The following is a 17920-nucleotide window of genomic DNA, read 5'->3' as shown; positions in this document are numbered from 1 at the left end:
TTTCAGATGGGCAGAGAGAAGTCTACATGTTCCATAATCATGTCAGAATAATCCTGAGGCCCCCAATTTGTCCATCACTTTCCCACTCCTTCTCTAAGTCAATTCCCCTTAGGTTCGTAGGACTGATATTTACAAGTATGGGGTAGGGTGTAATCCACTGTGAGTAAATGGCCTCAGAGTTTCTTTAGACAGTGAAGAAATCCCAGTGTGCTTTGGGTCAACAGTTGTTATGAATAGCTTTCCCCAAATCTATCCCTAATCTGGAGGCTTTCAGAGCCCTTGGAGGAAAGGGACAGGAGAAGTGATTGAAATAGGATCCTTCCTTTTCATCAATCCTCACCCTGGAAATGTTGAAGAATATGGGGAGACTGTGGTGTAACAAGGAAGGTGTTTTAATGGAACATGAGAAACTGAAATGCCCTTTTTACTCATCTGGAAAATGGAAAGAATGCCATATTTAAGCATCTTTAAAAAGGAATAAGTTGGACCAGATGAACTATGAAGGACTCTCCCAGTTCCAACACTCTGTGTTCTAAGGTCCATTTCAGCTCCAATATTCTCTTCTAAAACTCCACCCAGATCTACTATTACTCATTTTGACCACACAGTCTACTTTAAAGTCTTTTCCAGCTCTAACGTGCTAGGATTCTGCATTCTTCCTTAGGTTCTCAGAACAAATCATTGTTCAATTCAGCATCCAATCTTAAGGCTTCAGATGCCATCAATGAGACCAGGTAAGAGCGCCATTCCTCACATACAGAGTGGGCAGAGTTCAGAGCAGTTGGGATAGTGAAAATAGGTGGCTGCCTACTTACAAGTGAGATTAAAAGTGCTGAGATATACATATAGCGATAAATATCTCTTCTATACTCTACGCCACTGTGCCTGTAATTCTACCATTAAGAATTATTCCTTTGGGGTGAAAAAAAGAACTATTCCTTTGAGGGGCAGCTATGTAGCACAGTGGAAAGAGAGTCTTCCAGAGACAGGAGGATCTAAATTCAAATCTGGCCTCAGATACTACATAGCTGTAAGATCTTGGGCAAGTCATTTAACCCCAATGCCTAGCCCTTTCCATTCTTCTGCCTTGGAAATCAATACATAGTATCAATTCTGAGACAGAAGATAAGGGCTTAAAAATTATTACTATCATCATTATTCCTTTAGATTGAGAATTACCCTTTCTAGACTTCTCTTTTAAAATGTAGCCATCCAAATGTACCTTCTTACTTTCCTTGGAGAGATGGAAGATTCCAAGTGCATTATCAGATCTAGAAGACAACAGCGTTGGGGGTACAGGGTGGGGGTTGGAAGGAGTTACATATCTTTTTTTTTTTTTGGTTATAGGAAAAGTTTTACTAGGGGAAAGGAAGAAGAGAGGGGGAATGTATCTGAGAATAAAAGATGTAAAATCAAAAGTCATTCATTAAACACTCTTTAGAAAAGAAAAAGAAAGGGAGCAGCTGGGTGGCTCAGTGGATTGAGAACCAGGCCTAGAGACAGGAGGTCCTGGGTTCAAATATGGCCTCAGACCCTTCCCAGCTGTGTGACCCTGGGCAAGTCTATTAACCTCCATTGTTTACCATTGAATAACCCTTACCACTCTTCTGTCTTGGAGCCAATACACAGTATTGATTCCAAGATGGAAGGTAAGAGTTTTTTTAAAAAGAAAGAAATAAGATAGAGAAGGTAAGGGTTTTAATTTTTTTTTAAAAGGAAGAAAAAACAACTACAAACTCGGTTGAAAGAATAAACATGATGCCACCCTGTGCCCCTTGGAGGCTGAGCTCATTGAGTGGCTCCATGTGGATGAATTTTTCAGACCCTTTCTTTCTGACAGGAAGAACTAAACAAGTGGAACCATGTGATCCTGGGAATGGAAATGGGGTTACAGTGGTGAAGGGGAGCACTCAAGACAAGCTTGGTCCCTTCCTATATCCTGGCAGGCCTAGAGCACAATCCTTCTGGTGTGGGGTAGAGGAGGTGCAGTGTAGACAGGAGACTCAGGAAGGGCTCTTAGATACAGGAATCCCTCAGGAGGTTAGATCTATCTCTAAGAGTATGTATAAAGGAAAGAAAGGGTCTTTGATGCTTATTTGAGAGGATTCAGTTTTTACATCCTCATTGTGTCATCTTGGACCAAACTCTTCCCTTCTCTAAAATTAAATTCCTTTATCTAAAAAATGAAGGGTAATCCACTAGCAATATTTTGTGTCTGAAGTCCCTCCCAGGTCTGACATCCTGTGTTCTAAGGGCCCTCCTAGCTCTGACATTCCATATTTTAAAGTCCAACTCTAACATTCTAAGTCCTTTTTTTGAAAATTTGTCCCTAATCCAAAAATAACAGAAGTTTGAGGATTGCCTTGGATCAGAGGCAGGAGATTGGAAAGGAGTAATGGCCAGGGAAGGGAGAGGGGGAGGATCTGTTTCAGTATCAGGAAATGGTAATGGATTAGGAAAAATAGGTCCCAAACTCCTAGGGAAGTAGCCCCTGGGAGAGGCAGGGGAAGTTCCTGCAAGGTAGGGGTGAGGTAGGGTGGGGAGAGAGTGGGTGGTGTGTGGGGTGGAGGGAAGACTTGTAGAAAAGAGAAATAGCCATACCAGCTTTGCCCTCTCCTCGTTGGTTTGTTTGGACAGCCGGACCCTGAATAAGAGCAAATTCTTGACTCGAGCAGCCAAGGCTTTGGTGACCAAACCCCCAACGTCCATCAGGATGCAGAAGCCAAACCCAGAGGCTGAGGGCAAGGATTATTTGCCTCTGGTGAGTTCTCTGACACATGTTCACATTACTGCCTATCCAGAGGGACTAGTGTCTAGATTTTAGCAAAGCACTGAACAAAATTTCTCATACTATTCCTGTGGAAAGAATAGAGAGACAATGTCTAGGATTCTCCTGATCTAATAATTTAATCAACAAAGGAAATGAAGCTAGTCTGGTCTGGCTTATTTTCAATGAAGCCATGCCAGCTCTTTGATCACTGTGTCCATTGCCAGATGTGCTCTAACCACCCTTTTAATAAATTATTTTTAAAATCTTGCCAAAAAATGAACCCAAAATCACTGCTCTAGCATTTACACACCCTATTTTCTTCCCTTTTTTAAAAAAAATCAAGACATTTGCCACTCTCCAACTCTTTGGTAATTATTCCGTTCTCCATGATATTTGAGACATCACTAACCATGGGCAACCATGGATTGTATTTACTGGTTATTTCCATACCCAAAGATGTAATCTAAGCCAGCAACTTAAATTCATCCAGGGCATTAAGGTCTGTATCAACTACCTGTTAGATAGTTTTCTTCTGTCTTTTATAGTCCACAGATCCTTGGCCCAGAAATAAAGGGCTGAATAGTCCTTTTATCCCATATGTTGTGTCATCATCTAACCCAACCAGCAAGTCTTGCCCTTTCTTTAATCTCTTTTACCCAACACAGCTTTTTTAAAAAGAACCCTGATTCCTTTGGTGGTCCTTAGCTTTTTTTACTGAACTCAGTTCATTCTGAGCTTTAGTATCCTTAACATTATTCTTTTAGGACTGGGCAATGCTTTCATATCCATCCTCTTACCTTCATTTTCATCTTTCATGGATGTGTTTTTTAAACCCTTATCTTATGTCTTAGAATCGATACTGAGTGTTAGTTCCAAGGCAGAAAGGTGATAAGGGCTGGGAATTACGTGACTTGCTCAGGATCACATAGGAAGTATCTGAGACCAGATTTGAACCCAAGACCTCCCATCTCTAGGCCTGGCTCTACATTCGCTGAGACAGCTATCTACCCTCATAGATGTCTTTTAAAAATAGAGGTTGCTTGAGGCACATACATTGTTCTCTTTGGGCAACTCCTTTTTCTTCTTTGAGTAATAAAACCCATACTTCAGATGTCTTTATAGGAATTAACCAAGTATACCCAGGAACATAGCACTGAGACCTAGTGAAATGAAACCCATGGCTGGACTATGTCTCTGAAAGAGTCTATACCTTGATTGAAAGAAACACGCTAAGCAAAAGCAGGAATGAGGTGAAATAAGAGAGAAGTAGCACTGAATATTATTTCAAAGATAAGTTCATGTAAGGAAATCCAGAAAACAGAGGGACAGAATGGAGTTGAGAACTTGGATTAACAAGATCAGTGGAAGCGCTGGAGCTAATTGAGTGGGATGGTACCATGATCTGTGCTTAAAGAATCTGAGTGGAGAATGGATTAGCTATTACAATAGTCCAGGTAAAAGGTGAGGAGGGGCTGCATCAGGATGGTGTTCTGAATGTCTATAAGATATCCAGTTCAAGATCTCCAATAGGTACTGAGACTTGAGTTCAGAAAAGAGTTTAGGGTTGGACAAATAGGTCAGCAGAGAGATGATAGTTGGACCCATAAGAGCTGATAAAATCACCAAGTTCAGAGAAAGAGGAGAAGAGGGCCCATAATAGAGCTCTTTGGGACAACTAGTTAGTTGGCATGATCTGGATAAATGTAGAGCAAAGAATAACTGGCCAGGGATATGTAGGTAGCCCAGAAGATTGAGAGTCAGGTTTAGGGACAGGAGGTCCTGGGTTCAGATCTGCTCTCAGATACTTCCTAGCTGTGTGACCCCGGGAAAATCACTTAACTCCCATTGCCTAGCCCTTAAATCTTCTTTGCTTTGGAACCAATACATGGCATTGATTCTAAGATGGAAGAGTAGATTTTTTTAATGGAATGGTCATGCAAATAAACACAAAACCAGGAGAAAGCAATATCATGAAAACTTAGAGAAGAGCATATCAAGGAGAAGAGATTGGTTACTGCTGGTTACAACAGTATTGACAGCTACAGAGAGGTCAAAAAGAGTAAGGAATGATAAAAAGGTGATTCAGCTTGATCATTAATAGATCATTGGCTTGATCCTTTGAAGAGAGCAGCTCCAATGGAATGGTAGGGTGAGAAGAGACTACAGGGTTAGAGAGTAAGAGGAAAGAATGTGGAAGCACCCATCATTGACAGCCTTCTCAATGAGTTTTAGCCAGGAAAGGGAGGAAACAAAATAAATGATCCTTCTCCAGGATGAACAGATCAAATGAGAGTTTTTTTGAGGATGTGAGACATGGGCATATTTGTAGGCAGTAAGGAAACAGTCAGTAGATAGGGAGAGACTGAGACCTGGTTAAGAGAATCAGGATGATAAAGGGGGCAATCTTCTGGAGAAAACGGGATGGAATGGGATCTCTTCTGCATGTAGAGAGGTTTGCCTTAGCAAGAAAAAAAGTCACCTTTTCATGTGAAATGAAAGAATAATAGCAGAAGGCATCTGAGTGATGTGAGATGAGGAGGACTGGAGGAAAGGGAACTCTTTGCTAATGTTCTCTATTTTTAGTGAAAATTTAATTAATGTCTTCAGCTGAGAGAGTTGGAAGAGGGAGAGTCATGGAAGGATTGAGATGAAATAAAAAGGTTTGGAAGAGTCACTGTGGTTAGGACAGCAGGTAATAGTAAGATGTAAAAGGATGGCCTTGTTGCAATGAGGGATCAGTTGCAATTATGGAGCATCAATTTCTAGTGAACACAGTCAACAGTTCTGTGATTTTCTCCATCTTTGCTCAGTGGCACATGAGCAGGAACATGGGCAGATGGTGGGAGTCATCCAAGGCTAGAGTTCAATTGGGCAAGGAGTCAAATGCAAATGTGGAATCCCACACCAGATATTCATTAGCTGTGTAATCCTGGGCAAGTCACTTTACTCTGTCTCATTTTTCAACTCTGTAACATGAGAAATTAAACATCATGACCCCAAAAGTCCTGACCATTCCTCCATCTATAATCCAAAGAATAAACATTCTTCCTCTCTCTGACTTTTTGAATCATTGACTTCCTTCAAGTCAGATGTCTCCTTCAGGAAGCCTGTCCTGATTCCCCCCAGTTATTAGTACCATCCCCCTTCTCCTATTTTCTTATCTTTAATTGTCCACAAACTTTTTTCCCCTAACAGAAAATAAGCTCCTTGAGGTCAGGAATTATTTCCTGTTTGTTTCGGTATTTCCAGGATCCAGCTCTATATCTGGTACATAAGCATTTATAACTTCTGGATTGATTTGAGTGAGCAAACAGATCTAGAGTGACTGTCCAGAATCACACAGATGGTCAATGTCCAGGACTGGCATCCAAACCAGGCCTTCCTGACCCCAAATCCAGTTTACTTGCTTTAATGAACTTTATGAACTTAAGACTTCTCTCTTTCTCTTTGGCCCCCCAGGTTTCTCTACAGCTGGCCTCAGGTGCCTTCCTATTCAACCTGGCCTTCTGTGGAGCTACAGGCATCCCCATAGAAAAACTCAAGTGGACCTCGCCATTCACCTGCCACCGTGTGACACTAACCTCCTGTTCCCACAATTCCGCCCACAACAAAGACAGTGTGACCCCAGGGACCTTCCACCATATCCCCTTTGCTGACTACATCTTGTCTTCATCTTTGACATCTCTGAACCATTCTCCTAGCAGGTCCCTGGAAGCTAAAAAGAAGCAGGACTTAGAGCTTTTTGGACCTGAACAAGCTGGCAAGGTGTGGGCCACAGCAGTAGCCTTGGGATGGCTGGAAAACAACTCTGCCTCCTACTTCGTGGAGTGGGAATTGGCAGCAGCTAAAGCCAGCTCCTGGCTGGGAGAGCAGGAGGTCCCTGAGGGTCGCAACCTGGCCGCCGTAAAGACTGCAGCCCAACAGCTCTTTGTTCTCCTGCGGCACTGGGACGAGAACCTTGAGTTCAACCTGCTTTGCTACAACCCAAATAGCGTGTAGGGTTTTTTGAGGGGTGGGAAATTTTTTGGGCGGGGGGAGTAAAGGAGCAATGGGAGCATAGGAAAAAACCTTGAGGCTAAGGCCAATATATTTGAAAAAATTGTTAAGAGGACTGAACTGGGAGTCAGGAGACCTGGGTTCTAGTCCTGACTCAGCCACTAACTCACTGTGTGACTTTGGGCAAGTTCCTTCCTTTCTCTGGGTCTCAGTTTCCTCCTCTGTAAAATGGGGGAGATTGGAGTCTCTGAGGTCTGGTCCCGCACAACTCTAAGGTCCCTGTGATCTCCTAAGATCTGGTCTCTTCAGGGTCATGAATACTTTATCCCACTCTCCAACCACCTGTGCTGTTGTCCTAGAAAAAAGGACTAGTGGGTCCCTTGCCCCATCCCCATTTCCTGACTCTACTGCTCAACCTCCAGCCTCCAGCCCTGCCAGGCTTCTGGGGACTACCCCAGCATCTCTGGAGTGCAGGACCTAGAGTGGCTTTGCTTTGCTCTGGGATCATCCCAGACATGCACAAGCAGGGTGGCAGTCCACCAGACCCCAAAGGAATTAATTGTAGGATAGCTCAGCCTTATCTCAACACTTGCATTTTGAGACAGAGGGAGGGAGGGAGGGAGGGAGGGACAAGTAGGGAAGTCAACTTCCCCTGTAATGATTCTGAGAGGAAATATCTGAAATAAGTTTCTCTTCCCCAACCCTTGGGTGCTAGCTCAGTGTTCACCAATTCCCACCAACACCTGGAACCTTAGTTGCTGATTGGCTTCCAGTCATTGACATCCATAACAAAAGTGGCTTCTTCTGATGAGATCCACTACTCCCCACCCCGAGACCTTTCCTGAGCTTCTCCCCTTGAACCTCACCACCTCATTTCCCTTCTCTGGGCTTCAGTTTCCTCATCTATAATGAGAGTCAGACTAGATGCCTTCCATGGACCTTCCATCCTATGTTCCCACATCCATCCTCTTAAGTTTCCTTGCCAGAGAAATGAGTTGAAGAGCTCTGCTCCATCACTAATATTCTCTGTTCTAAGTTCTTTCAACTCTAAGCTACCATAGTCTAAGATCCATTCCAGTTCTGGCATTCCATATTCTAAAGCCCTTCCCATCTCTGACTTTCTCTGTTCTAAAGTCCCTCCAGCTATGACATTCTCTAAAATCCCTCCTCTTTCTGATGATCACTGTCTCAAGGTCTCTCCTCTCTAAATTCTACTGTCATTCTAAGGCCTTCTTCACATACAAGCAAAGAAGGCTTGGCCTCCTAAAGCTGTATTCTCTGCAAATTATAGCTACCCCAAGTCCTGCTCAGGAGTATGACTCCTCTCAGAGGAAAAGCAAGCCTTCCCCAGAAGGCAGCATTCTCAGAGAAGAGATTTCCTTCTCTTCTGAAAGGCTTCTTATGGATTAAAATACCAGTTGTTCTAGGTTCGAAATTCATATAGTTTGACCATGGCCTGTCCACTGTAGATTCTGAGGACAGTAGTATCCAGGAGTGGGACCAATCTTCCAACAGGTTAAAGGAGGCCATTATTTTCTTCTTTGGTACTTAATTACCTGTGAGGAGATCTTGGCAGGTCACTTTTCATCCCTAGACCTCAGTGTATTGGTTTTTAAAATGGGATCATTGGATGAGGTCACCTCTCAGTTCCTTTCTGGCTCTAAATTCCATGAAGTTGCCACACACAAGGACTAGATGAAGGAACCTGGTGATGTTTTTCATAGAGAAAAGATTTAGCAAGGATACCATGGTGGCCTTCATATCTAAGGTGTAATTAAATACAAAGAAAGCATTGGTCTTGTTCTGCTGCTCCAAGTGAACTTGTCTGTTCTCTCTCCCTAGAGGTCTTTGAACAGACAATGGATGGTTGTCAGAGTGGCCCAGAGGTGATCCTGAGTCAAGAAGTGTTGGACTAGACAGCTCCAAGGCCTCTTCTAGTTTTAAGATTCTGTAATTATGATTCTATGATTCTTTAACACCCTCCAGAGGTACAGCAAGAGATCCAGCTTTAATGAACACTGAAAGAGAAGAGAAGGTTGTAAAAAGAGGAGAGACAAACAGACAGAGATAGAGAGAGCAAAAAGACAGAAGAAAGGGAGGAGGAGGAGGAGGAGGAAGAAGAGAAGAAAGGGAGACAGAGAGTCAAAGAGAGCAAAAAGACAAGGAAGAAAGGGAGGAGGGGGAAAGGGAGAGACAGGCAGACAGATAGAGATAGAGAGACAAAGAGCAGAAAGACAGAAGAAAAGGAGGGAGGGAGAAGGGGAGAGAAAGAGGAAGGAGGAGAGACAGAGTCAGAGAGAGCAAAAAGACAGAGAAGAAAGGAAGGAGGGGGAAGGGGGGTGAGAGAGACACAGAGAGACACAGAAAGGGATAGAGACAGAGACAGAGACAAAGAGACAGAGACAGAAAGATCAGAGATCAGTGATAGAGTAGATATACTGTCTCTGGAGGAAAACTTGGGTTTAAATCCAAGATCTATTCCTGAATGCCTGTGTAATCTAGAGCAAGTCTTCCTGAGCCATGGTCTCCTCATCTGGAAAATGCAAGCATTGGACTCAGTGTCCTCTAAGATTTGAATCTATGATCCAATGATTCTTAATCTCATTACACCTGTCTTGGCCTCAGTGTTAACTATAAAGTTAGATCAGGCTAAGTCAATTTCACAATTTTCTTCCAGCTCTACCTCTATTATCCCTTATCCTTCTCAATTGACTTTCTTCTATCCTCCTTGAAATAGAATAACCAAAATATACCACTTTCAAGTTTGCAAAGCACTTTGCATACATTTTCAGACCCCCCTCCCCAACACCCCTGTGAAGCACTAGAGATAGTCATAACATCACAGAATTTAAGAAATGGAAGGAACCAGCTGCCAGCTAGTCCAACCTAGATTTGTCTTGGCATGTCATCCATCAATCAAATATTAAGCACCTACTATGTGCCAGACACTGAAGACACAAAGATTGAAACAACCCCTTACTTAGCTTACATTCTGTTGGCTGAGATAAGTACATATATGAGTATATCCTTGAAATATATAAAAATAAATACCACCAACTCAATAAAGGTAACTTGTGGAGGAGGGAAGACTCAGACACTAGAGAAGCTGAGATCAGAAATTAATCCTGTGGGCAGGAAGGTGGCACAGTGGATAGAGCACCAAGCCTAGAGATGGAACAACATGGGTTCAAATGTGACCACAGACACTTCCTAGACATGAGATCCTGGGCAAGTCACTTAACCCCAATGGCCTAGCCCATATCGTTCCTGTGCCTTAGAACTGATGCATCATATTCTAAGATGGTTAAAATTTAAAAAAAAAAAAAGAATAAATCCCTATCGGAGAATTTGAGTTTTAAGAAAAAGAAATTGTATGAGGCAATGGTAAGAAAGTGGTAATGAGGTGATCAGTGCAGAGACACAGGAGATATGGAATGGCATGAGTGAGGAACAGCAAGAAAGTCATATTGGCTAGGTACAGTTGGAAGAAGAGATTGGGACTATGTTGGCAAGGCGGTTAAAAGAAAACTTTATTAATCTAAAGATGAGTCACTAGAGTTGATTGGGGAGTGGTGTGACCAGATGGGCACTTTGGAAAATCCTTTTGGCAATGCTGCAAAGGATGAACTAGAGTAGGTAGGGAAACCAATTAGGATGTATTTGCAATAATATAAGTGAGAGGTGACAGGGTCTGAAATAATGTCATGCATATGTGAGTAGAGAAAAGGATGTCATGTAGGAGAGGGAGGGATGATGTGGAAGTAGAAATGGCAAGATTCGGGAATGTGAGATGAGGATAATGATGAGGTTACAAACTTGAGAGACTGAAATCATGGTGGCAACTTCAAAAGAAATAGGAAAGGGAGCAGGTAGGTGGTTCAGTGGATTGGGAGCCAGGCCTAGAGAAAGGAAATCTTGGGTTCAAATGTGACCTCAGACACTTCCTAGCTGTATTGCCCTGAGGGCTAGTCACTTAACCACCATTATGGAGACCTTGCCACTCTTTTGCCTTGGAACCAATACACAGTCTTGATTCTATGATGCAAAGTAAGTATTTTAAAAATACGAACATTTGGAAGAGGGGTCATTTTGAAGTTGGAGAGAAAATGAGTTCTATTCAAGACATGTTAAATTCAAAATACTTATAGGACATCAATTTTGGAAAGTCCAATGGGTGACTGATGATGTGGACCTGAAGCTTCTACAGATTTGTGAGTCATCTACACAAAAATAAATCCATGAGAACCAATGAGAACACACAATATGAAGAGAAGAGAGTCTAGAACAGAGCTTTGAGAATATGGTTACAGCATGCTGAATGCCTTACCTTGAAGATCTACAATGAGACCCCTTCTTCCCCAGGCATCCTACTATTTCACTTTGGGGCAGTTCTAACCATTAGACTATTTCTTTTGAAATATGCTTCTTTTCCATTTCTACTAACTATTCCTAATTCTGTCCTTTGGGCCCATACAGAAGAGAATGAGTCTTCAGATACCTGAAGACAACTTTGATTGCCCACCCACCCTTACTCCTGTCTTTTCTAGGCTAAACATGCCCAGTTCTTTCACTTGTTCTTTGTATGACATGGGTTCTAGACCCTTCTCTGTCCTGGATGCCCTTCTCTGGGGTAATCTCTCAGCTTGAGTCTATCAATATCAACAATGATTGCCAGAACTGAATACAACACTCTAGATGGGATCCAATAAAGAGAAAGGACAGAAGGACTTAGGACTCTACATTTTACATGAGGAATCTGAAACTCAGATTGTCACTTGCTTAATATTTGACATCTTATGAGTTAAGTGGGAGGATTGGAGCCCAGATCTTCCTGTTTCCATCCATTACTCTATTCTCTATCCCATGATGCTTCTCAATTAAATATCCCTTTATTCTGGCCCCTCCCCTTGAGCAGACCAGGTGGGAAAGAGTCACTATTCCCAACCAAATGAGGAATTTCTCGACATCTGAAGCTACTGGTGGTCCTTGCAGGCTATTATATAAGGGAACATATTATATAAGGGAACACCTTGTTCACATGAAATGTAGAAAGAGCAGAGGAAAGAAGTTCCAGAAGAGATGAGAGGAGGGGTAACCCAGTTCCCCAATTTACAAAATGAAGTTGAATTATCTTTAAGGTCCAGATTTTCACCTCTAAAAAAAAGTCCAATCCCATGAGAGGAGGCAGTCACAGTTGAGCTCCAAATCCGCAAACATGGATTGAGCACCTACTATGTGCAAGGCACTGAGCATACTACAAAAAAAGCCTAGTTAAAAGTTAAAATTTTGATTAGTATTGCCTCCTGTAGCCCTTCCCTGCCCTGCCCTGCCCAGCCACCCCTCCATGCTTCGAAATATCCTAGGGGTCTATCTTATATACTCTACTCTGGGAAGGTCCTCAGAGCAAGTTCCATGATACCTCACTGAGGAGGTGTACTGTGAATGTCATCCTAGTTCATGACAGGCACCAGAACGGATCCACTCAGCTAAGAATCTAGCATTGGATTTAACCTGGTAAAGGAGCTAATGCTGTTTTCCCTGAGGCTAGACTGTTGTGGCCCTGAATGGAGAGAGGTTTTGTTGACTCAGGTTCAATGTTGTTGAATGGGTTGAAGGTTCTGGAGCCATTGGCTTGATTTACCTTTTTACTCAGCTAACCACTAGTGTGGGAGAAATCTACAGAGATTCACCTTCCAAAGGGTTTCCACCTACCTGGTCTTTGGACTCCCTGCTCAGGGAGTGGGGTGGGGGTAGGGGGGAAGACTTAACCATTTTCTGTTTTTGTCCTGAGAAATTATTGTTGGCTGCCTATCTTCCTTCTCAATGACCAAGGAATATGGTAGGTCCATGGAAAGAGAAGACCTTTAAAGGTCAGGCTGCACCACCAAATACTTAGAGGACAAGACAAGAAGCATTCCAATAGGAGATCTATTTTGATCTCTTAGTCATCATCCTTGACCCAGCCCAGTTGGACTCCTAATTTAGGGGCAACTAGGTCACTTGCAGAAAAGAGCTATCCAGGGCAATTCCCTGCTTCCCTGGGATTTCATAAAAATTATTTACACTGACCTTGTAAATAAGCATGATGATTTGCCGGCACATGCTTATTACTCCCACCTTCACATGCCTAGAGTACAAGGACATCCAAATGAAGGGCATCAACTATCTACTGGGTTTTATCCTAAGAAAAAAGGATAGGAGATAGTTCCTGGGGCTAGGTTAACATGTCCCTTAGGATCCCTGACAAAGGCAGAGTGTCCTTCAAGATCACACTTGTCGCTAGCCCAAAGGAACTCCTTTCAAGGAGCCAAGACCCCTTCCCCTCCACAAGCCTTGTCTCATCGGACTCTCATACTTCTTGACTGATGCTACCTAGAGTCCTACTATACCTCTGGGCTGCCCACAGCAGACATTTCCCAAGAAGGAATTCTGCATCTCAATTCCATCCCTGGAGGGATCCTGCAGGAATCCCTGGAACATGGATTCTGGGGATGCTAATACTACACTCTGGAACTGGAAGCATCCTACCGATACTCCAGATAGGACAACTGAGGCCATTTCTACACTGGCACTGGAGCTGTTTCTACATTGGTAGTGGGATTCATATTCTTCACTGCCTGATAGAGCCCACAGTATTCTCTCTCTAGGTTTTGAAGGTTGCCTAGAAATAACCATGTCTATCAGGACTTTGGGAGCATACTAGTGGAGAAATCAACAGATTCTCTAGTTGTGACAAATGACCTGAGGTGAAGGAGATCACCATTATAGAGAGCTCATGGCCCCATTCCCCCTAAAACTGAACTCCTGTTAGCTTACACAGCACCCTGACCCTGGCCTCTCAACAGTACTGCCTCATCCTTTCTCCCACCAATTATAATAGACCTTGTTCTGTTCAGCTGCAACTGGTTTTCAGCCTCTAATTAAGCCTCTGTATTAAGCCTGGGCATTACATCACATGGCATTCTTGATGATTGTGCCCCTAGTGTCATCTTATTGTCCTGAAAGTGGCTTTGGTTTAAGTGACCTCTTCCCATTTCCTCCAGTGCCTCAAGTGCCTACAGATGTGCACCCCTGATCATTTTTCCCACAGCTTCAACATCTATAAAGCTTCCTCTTTCCTGGAGAACCTTTTGGTGTCAGTCAATGATCAGCCATTTCATCTACCCCCTGAGGAGGAGTTTCTGTTCCTAAACTAATGTTTTGTTTGGCTGGTGGTCTCTGCCCTGCCAAGAGCAGCCAAAACCATTCACTGATCCTGGCAAAATGACAGATTGCACTTAATAACAACTCCCATTTCCCTAGAGTTTTGAAATTCACAATGAGTTTTCTTCACCATAATCCTAAAACAGAAGCAGTCCCAATGTCACCATTCCCATTTTACAGAGGAAGAAACTGAGATATTGTCATTTGCCCATGGTTGCAGAATCAGTAAATATTGATTAGAATTTGAACCATGCTCTTAGCTCCAAGCCTACCACTCTACTATAACCTACCCCCATATTCTGTTTGGCCCTTTATCCCCCCATCTCCCAAGGTGGTTGCTTGCTTTATACACTAGTGGTACTATTCCTTTTAGACTATCTTTATTATAATCCCATCTCTTTGTCACCTTTAATAAGAGGTTCAATGGCAACAAGATCCATTAAAGAGTTAGTATCCATTTGGAACATTTTATCAGTTATCATTTGGTTTCAAGATAGTAGACCAAATCACAAATCAAGTTTTAGCTCCATCTTGATGCTCTTCTGACTGTGTGACCAGGGGCTAGTCACAACTCTCACAGGATTATTGGGTGGAAAACCCTGGATAAGGAGTAAAGAGCCCATGGCCATTATAATAAGCCAATGAAAAAATCACTAGGCCAGGAGTCAAGATCTAGATTAGTCAGAGTCCCAACTCTTCCACTAAACAATTACATGACCTTTGCATCTCAGTTTTCTCATCTATAAAATGGAACTAGAAAATGGTATGTAGCAGAAAGAGCACTCAATTTTGAATTACAGTATGTGGATTTGAATCCTAGCTTGTCTACCTATTCCCTGTGTGATCTGAGGCAAATCTTTTCTCTCCTTGCCTTAGACCTTAGTTTCCTCTTCTTTGAAGGGAACGGGTTGGACTAAAAGATGATCTCTAGCTTGGACATTCTGTGATCTTCAACACATAAGTGGGAACCCTGACTAGGACCCCACCCTTCAGAACTATATTTCGTTTATGTAAGTCACTATCAAAAACCATTATGAAACAAAAAATGCAAAAATTCGAGTGGTTTTTAGCAGGAATAGATCTAGAGGAATAGGTCAGAGGTCCTGGATTCAAATGAAATCAATAAGAATTTTAAAGCACCTACTATGTACTATATACCAGGTATAGTAAAGTAACTGGCAAGATTTGAACTCAGGTCATATGATTCTTGGTCCTGTGCTCTTTCTACCTGAACTCTTGGGAAAAGTCTTCTCTGAGTTTCATTTTCTTCTTCTTTAAACTAGATAGTCTCCAGTGTCCCTTCTAGCTCTAAATCCTATGACTATGAATTAGAACAGGAATTTCAATTGGGTTGGAGACCACCGAACAGCCTCTAAGAAAAGCTAATTAAACTAACAGGTTGAGCTAAGAGATCCTTAGACTGAATGTGCCCAACCTTTATCAGTTTTAGCTGTGTGATCCAGACATCCATTGTCTGTTATAGAGGGTCTTGAGCCAGTTCTCTTTGCTGAGAGAGGAAGAGGTCTACCTTCTTTATCAGCTCATCCCATTTGTCTTTTTGTGAGCACCAAACACTCAATGTTGATCTGTCATCTTCCTTCATCCCAACCTCGGTTTCTCGTTGCTGCTAATTCCTCAATAAAAGTGAACTGTGAGTGAATCTCTTCTTTTTGTGGTTTATTTTTTTCAAGGCTGGGAGGAAAAACAGGCATAACTCTAGGTTGGAGAGAGAGAGGTGATACTTCTATAGACAATATGTGTGGATTTGAAAAGAGGTTGTAGGAGGCAAAGTCAAGATGCTGAATAAAGTCATAGTCTTGCCAAAACTCATCAAAATGCTCTGAATAACATTAAAATAATACCTCCAAACAAAGTCTGGAGTTTCAGAACCAACAAAAGAACAAGGCAATACAATGTTCCCTCTCAACTCAACTTAGAAGGGTCTGTCTCAGTGGGGTGAGAGTGGAACACAGTCTAGTGAAGTCTGAGCCAGCACAGACTGCTCCAGGAAAGCCAACAGCAGACCTTGGGATGAATTAAATCAGCAGAGGCAGTTTCCAGAGCTTTCAGCTCAAAGAAGGGAAGGGGTCCTGACAACCAGTCAAAATGGAATTACAAGGGACACTTCGCTGATACTAGATTCAGGACCCTGTCACATTGCACATCCATGGTTCCTGGGCACAGTCCCTGGGTAAGAAAGAGTACTAGAAGGAGCAAGAATCCTGGTCACAATTCCAGAATGGAAAAGAGTGTGTGTGGTCACTCGTAAACCAAAGCACAGCCTGAGAGAGCAGTGGTCATACCTCTCTTTAGAGCATACCACCTTACAATAACTGATAACTTACACACACTTGTTAAGATTAAAATTTTGGGAAACTGAGGCAGGTAGAAATTAGTTTCTCTCTGCAAGGAGTATTATATTTTAAGAGGTTTGTTAAAGGTCAAGGGTTAAAGAAAATACAAGTAAGAGAGGCACGTGCTAGGTGGGCCATGAGGCCCACCAAATTTTTACTCATATCATGAGACGCGTCTGTTTGCCAGCGGAGACAGGAAGAGAAGAGATCCTACCTTGGGTGGAGACCCTTTAAATAATGATTTGCTCTCAGCCCAGGTGAGAATTCAGTGAGATTACAAAGCATTTTGGGGAAGTGGAGCAAGGACTTCTGGGGATTGAAGTCCTGGATTCAAGTCTCCATTTTTTACACACCCCAGAACTAGCTCTCAAAATAGCAATGTGAAAACCCTTAAGCTTGAGACAGAACCCCCTCTATCCCAGGAGCAGAATCCAACTTTAACATAAAGTTAAAATTCAAGAAATAGGCTGAAAAATGAGCCAACAACCAAAAAATTACCTTACCCAAAGAAAGTTACTGTGAAGTACAGCTGGGAAGTGTCTGAGGCTAGATTTGAACCTAGGACCTCCCATCTCTAGGCCTGGCTCTCAATCCACTGAGCTACCCAGCTGCCCCCTCCTAGCAGTTTTTGTCAGATAGTGAGTTCTTATCCCCAAAGCTAGGATATTCAGGTTTATCAAACTCTAGATTACTGAAGTCAATTACCCCTAATCTATTCCATTGATCAATCTTTCTATTTCTTAGCCAGTACCAGATTGTTTTGGTGATTACTGCTTTATATTACAGTTTAAGATTTAGTACCAATCATTCATTTTCTTAAAGGAAAAGTTAAATGAGTTACAAGAAAAAACAGACAGTAAAACTATACTAGTGGGAGACCTCAACTCTCCCCTCTCAGAAATAGATAAATCTAAACAAACAAACAAACAAAAGAAAAGACAAGAAAGAAGTTAAGGAGTTGAATAGAATTAGAAAATTCTAGATAGACATCTATCTGCAGATAGACATTTGCAGAAAACTGAATGGGAATAGAAAAAGAATATTCCTTTTCTCAGTATTACATGGCACCTACACAAAAATTGATCATGTATTAAGGCCATGTATTATTATTAAGACCATGTATTAACCTCACAACCAAATGAAGAAAAACAGAAATTATAGATGCATCCTCTTCCAATCATAATTCAGTTAAGAACGTTGAATTCAATAAAAGTTTGTAGAAACACAGATTTAAAATGAATTGGAAATTAAATAGTCTAATTTTTTGAAATTTTTATTTAGTCAATTTAGAACATTATTCCTTGGTTACAAGAATCATATTCTTTCCCTCCCTCCCCTCCCCCCACCCCTTCCCATAGCTGACATGCAATTCCACTGGGTTTTACGTGTGTCAAGGATTGATAAGTCAAAGAACAAATTATAGAAGCTATAAATAATTTAATTAAGGACAATGATCATAAGAAAACATAGCAAAATTGATATGATGTAGTCAAAATAATACTTAATGGAAAAATTTTATCTCTAAATGCTTATATCAATAAAATAGAGAAAGAGCAGAACAATGAATTGGGTAAACAAATAAAAAAGACTAGGAAAA

At 42.0% G+C, this 17920-nt stretch overlaps 1 protein-coding gene across 6 annotated transcripts in view; it reads left to right on the top strand.

Annotated features, from left to right (window-relative positions):
- VWA5B1 (von Willebrand factor A domain containing 5B1) overlaps nt 1-15629 on the top strand; it is a 168365-nt gene extending 152736 nt beyond the window's left edge. For 5 of the 6 annotated variants that reach the window (XM_016422071.2, XM_007491251.3, XM_056795674.1 and 2 more), the window contains 3 exons: nt 665-734; nt 2638-2761; nt 6230-15629. In XM_016422071.2, the coding sequence (XP_016277557.2) occupies nt 665-734; nt 2638-2761; nt 6230-6769 (734 nt within the window). In that variant the 3' untranslated portion in view covers nt 6770-15629. The remainder of the gene's footprint in view (nt 1-664; nt 735-2637; nt 2762-6229) is intronic. The other variant, XM_007491252.3, reaches the window with a different exon arrangement.
- Nucleotides 15630-17920: the final 2291 nt, after the last annotated feature.

Source organism: Monodelphis domestica, chromosome 4, assembly GCF_027887165.1.
Source record: "Monodelphis domestica isolate mMonDom1 chromosome 4, mMonDom1.pri, whole genome shotgun sequence".
Taxonomy (NCBI): Eukaryota; Metazoa; Chordata; class Mammalia; order Didelphimorphia; family Didelphidae; genus Monodelphis; species Monodelphis domestica.
Note: the sequence above shows the minus strand (reverse complement) of the source record. Positions and strands in the feature narration are given on the sequence as shown.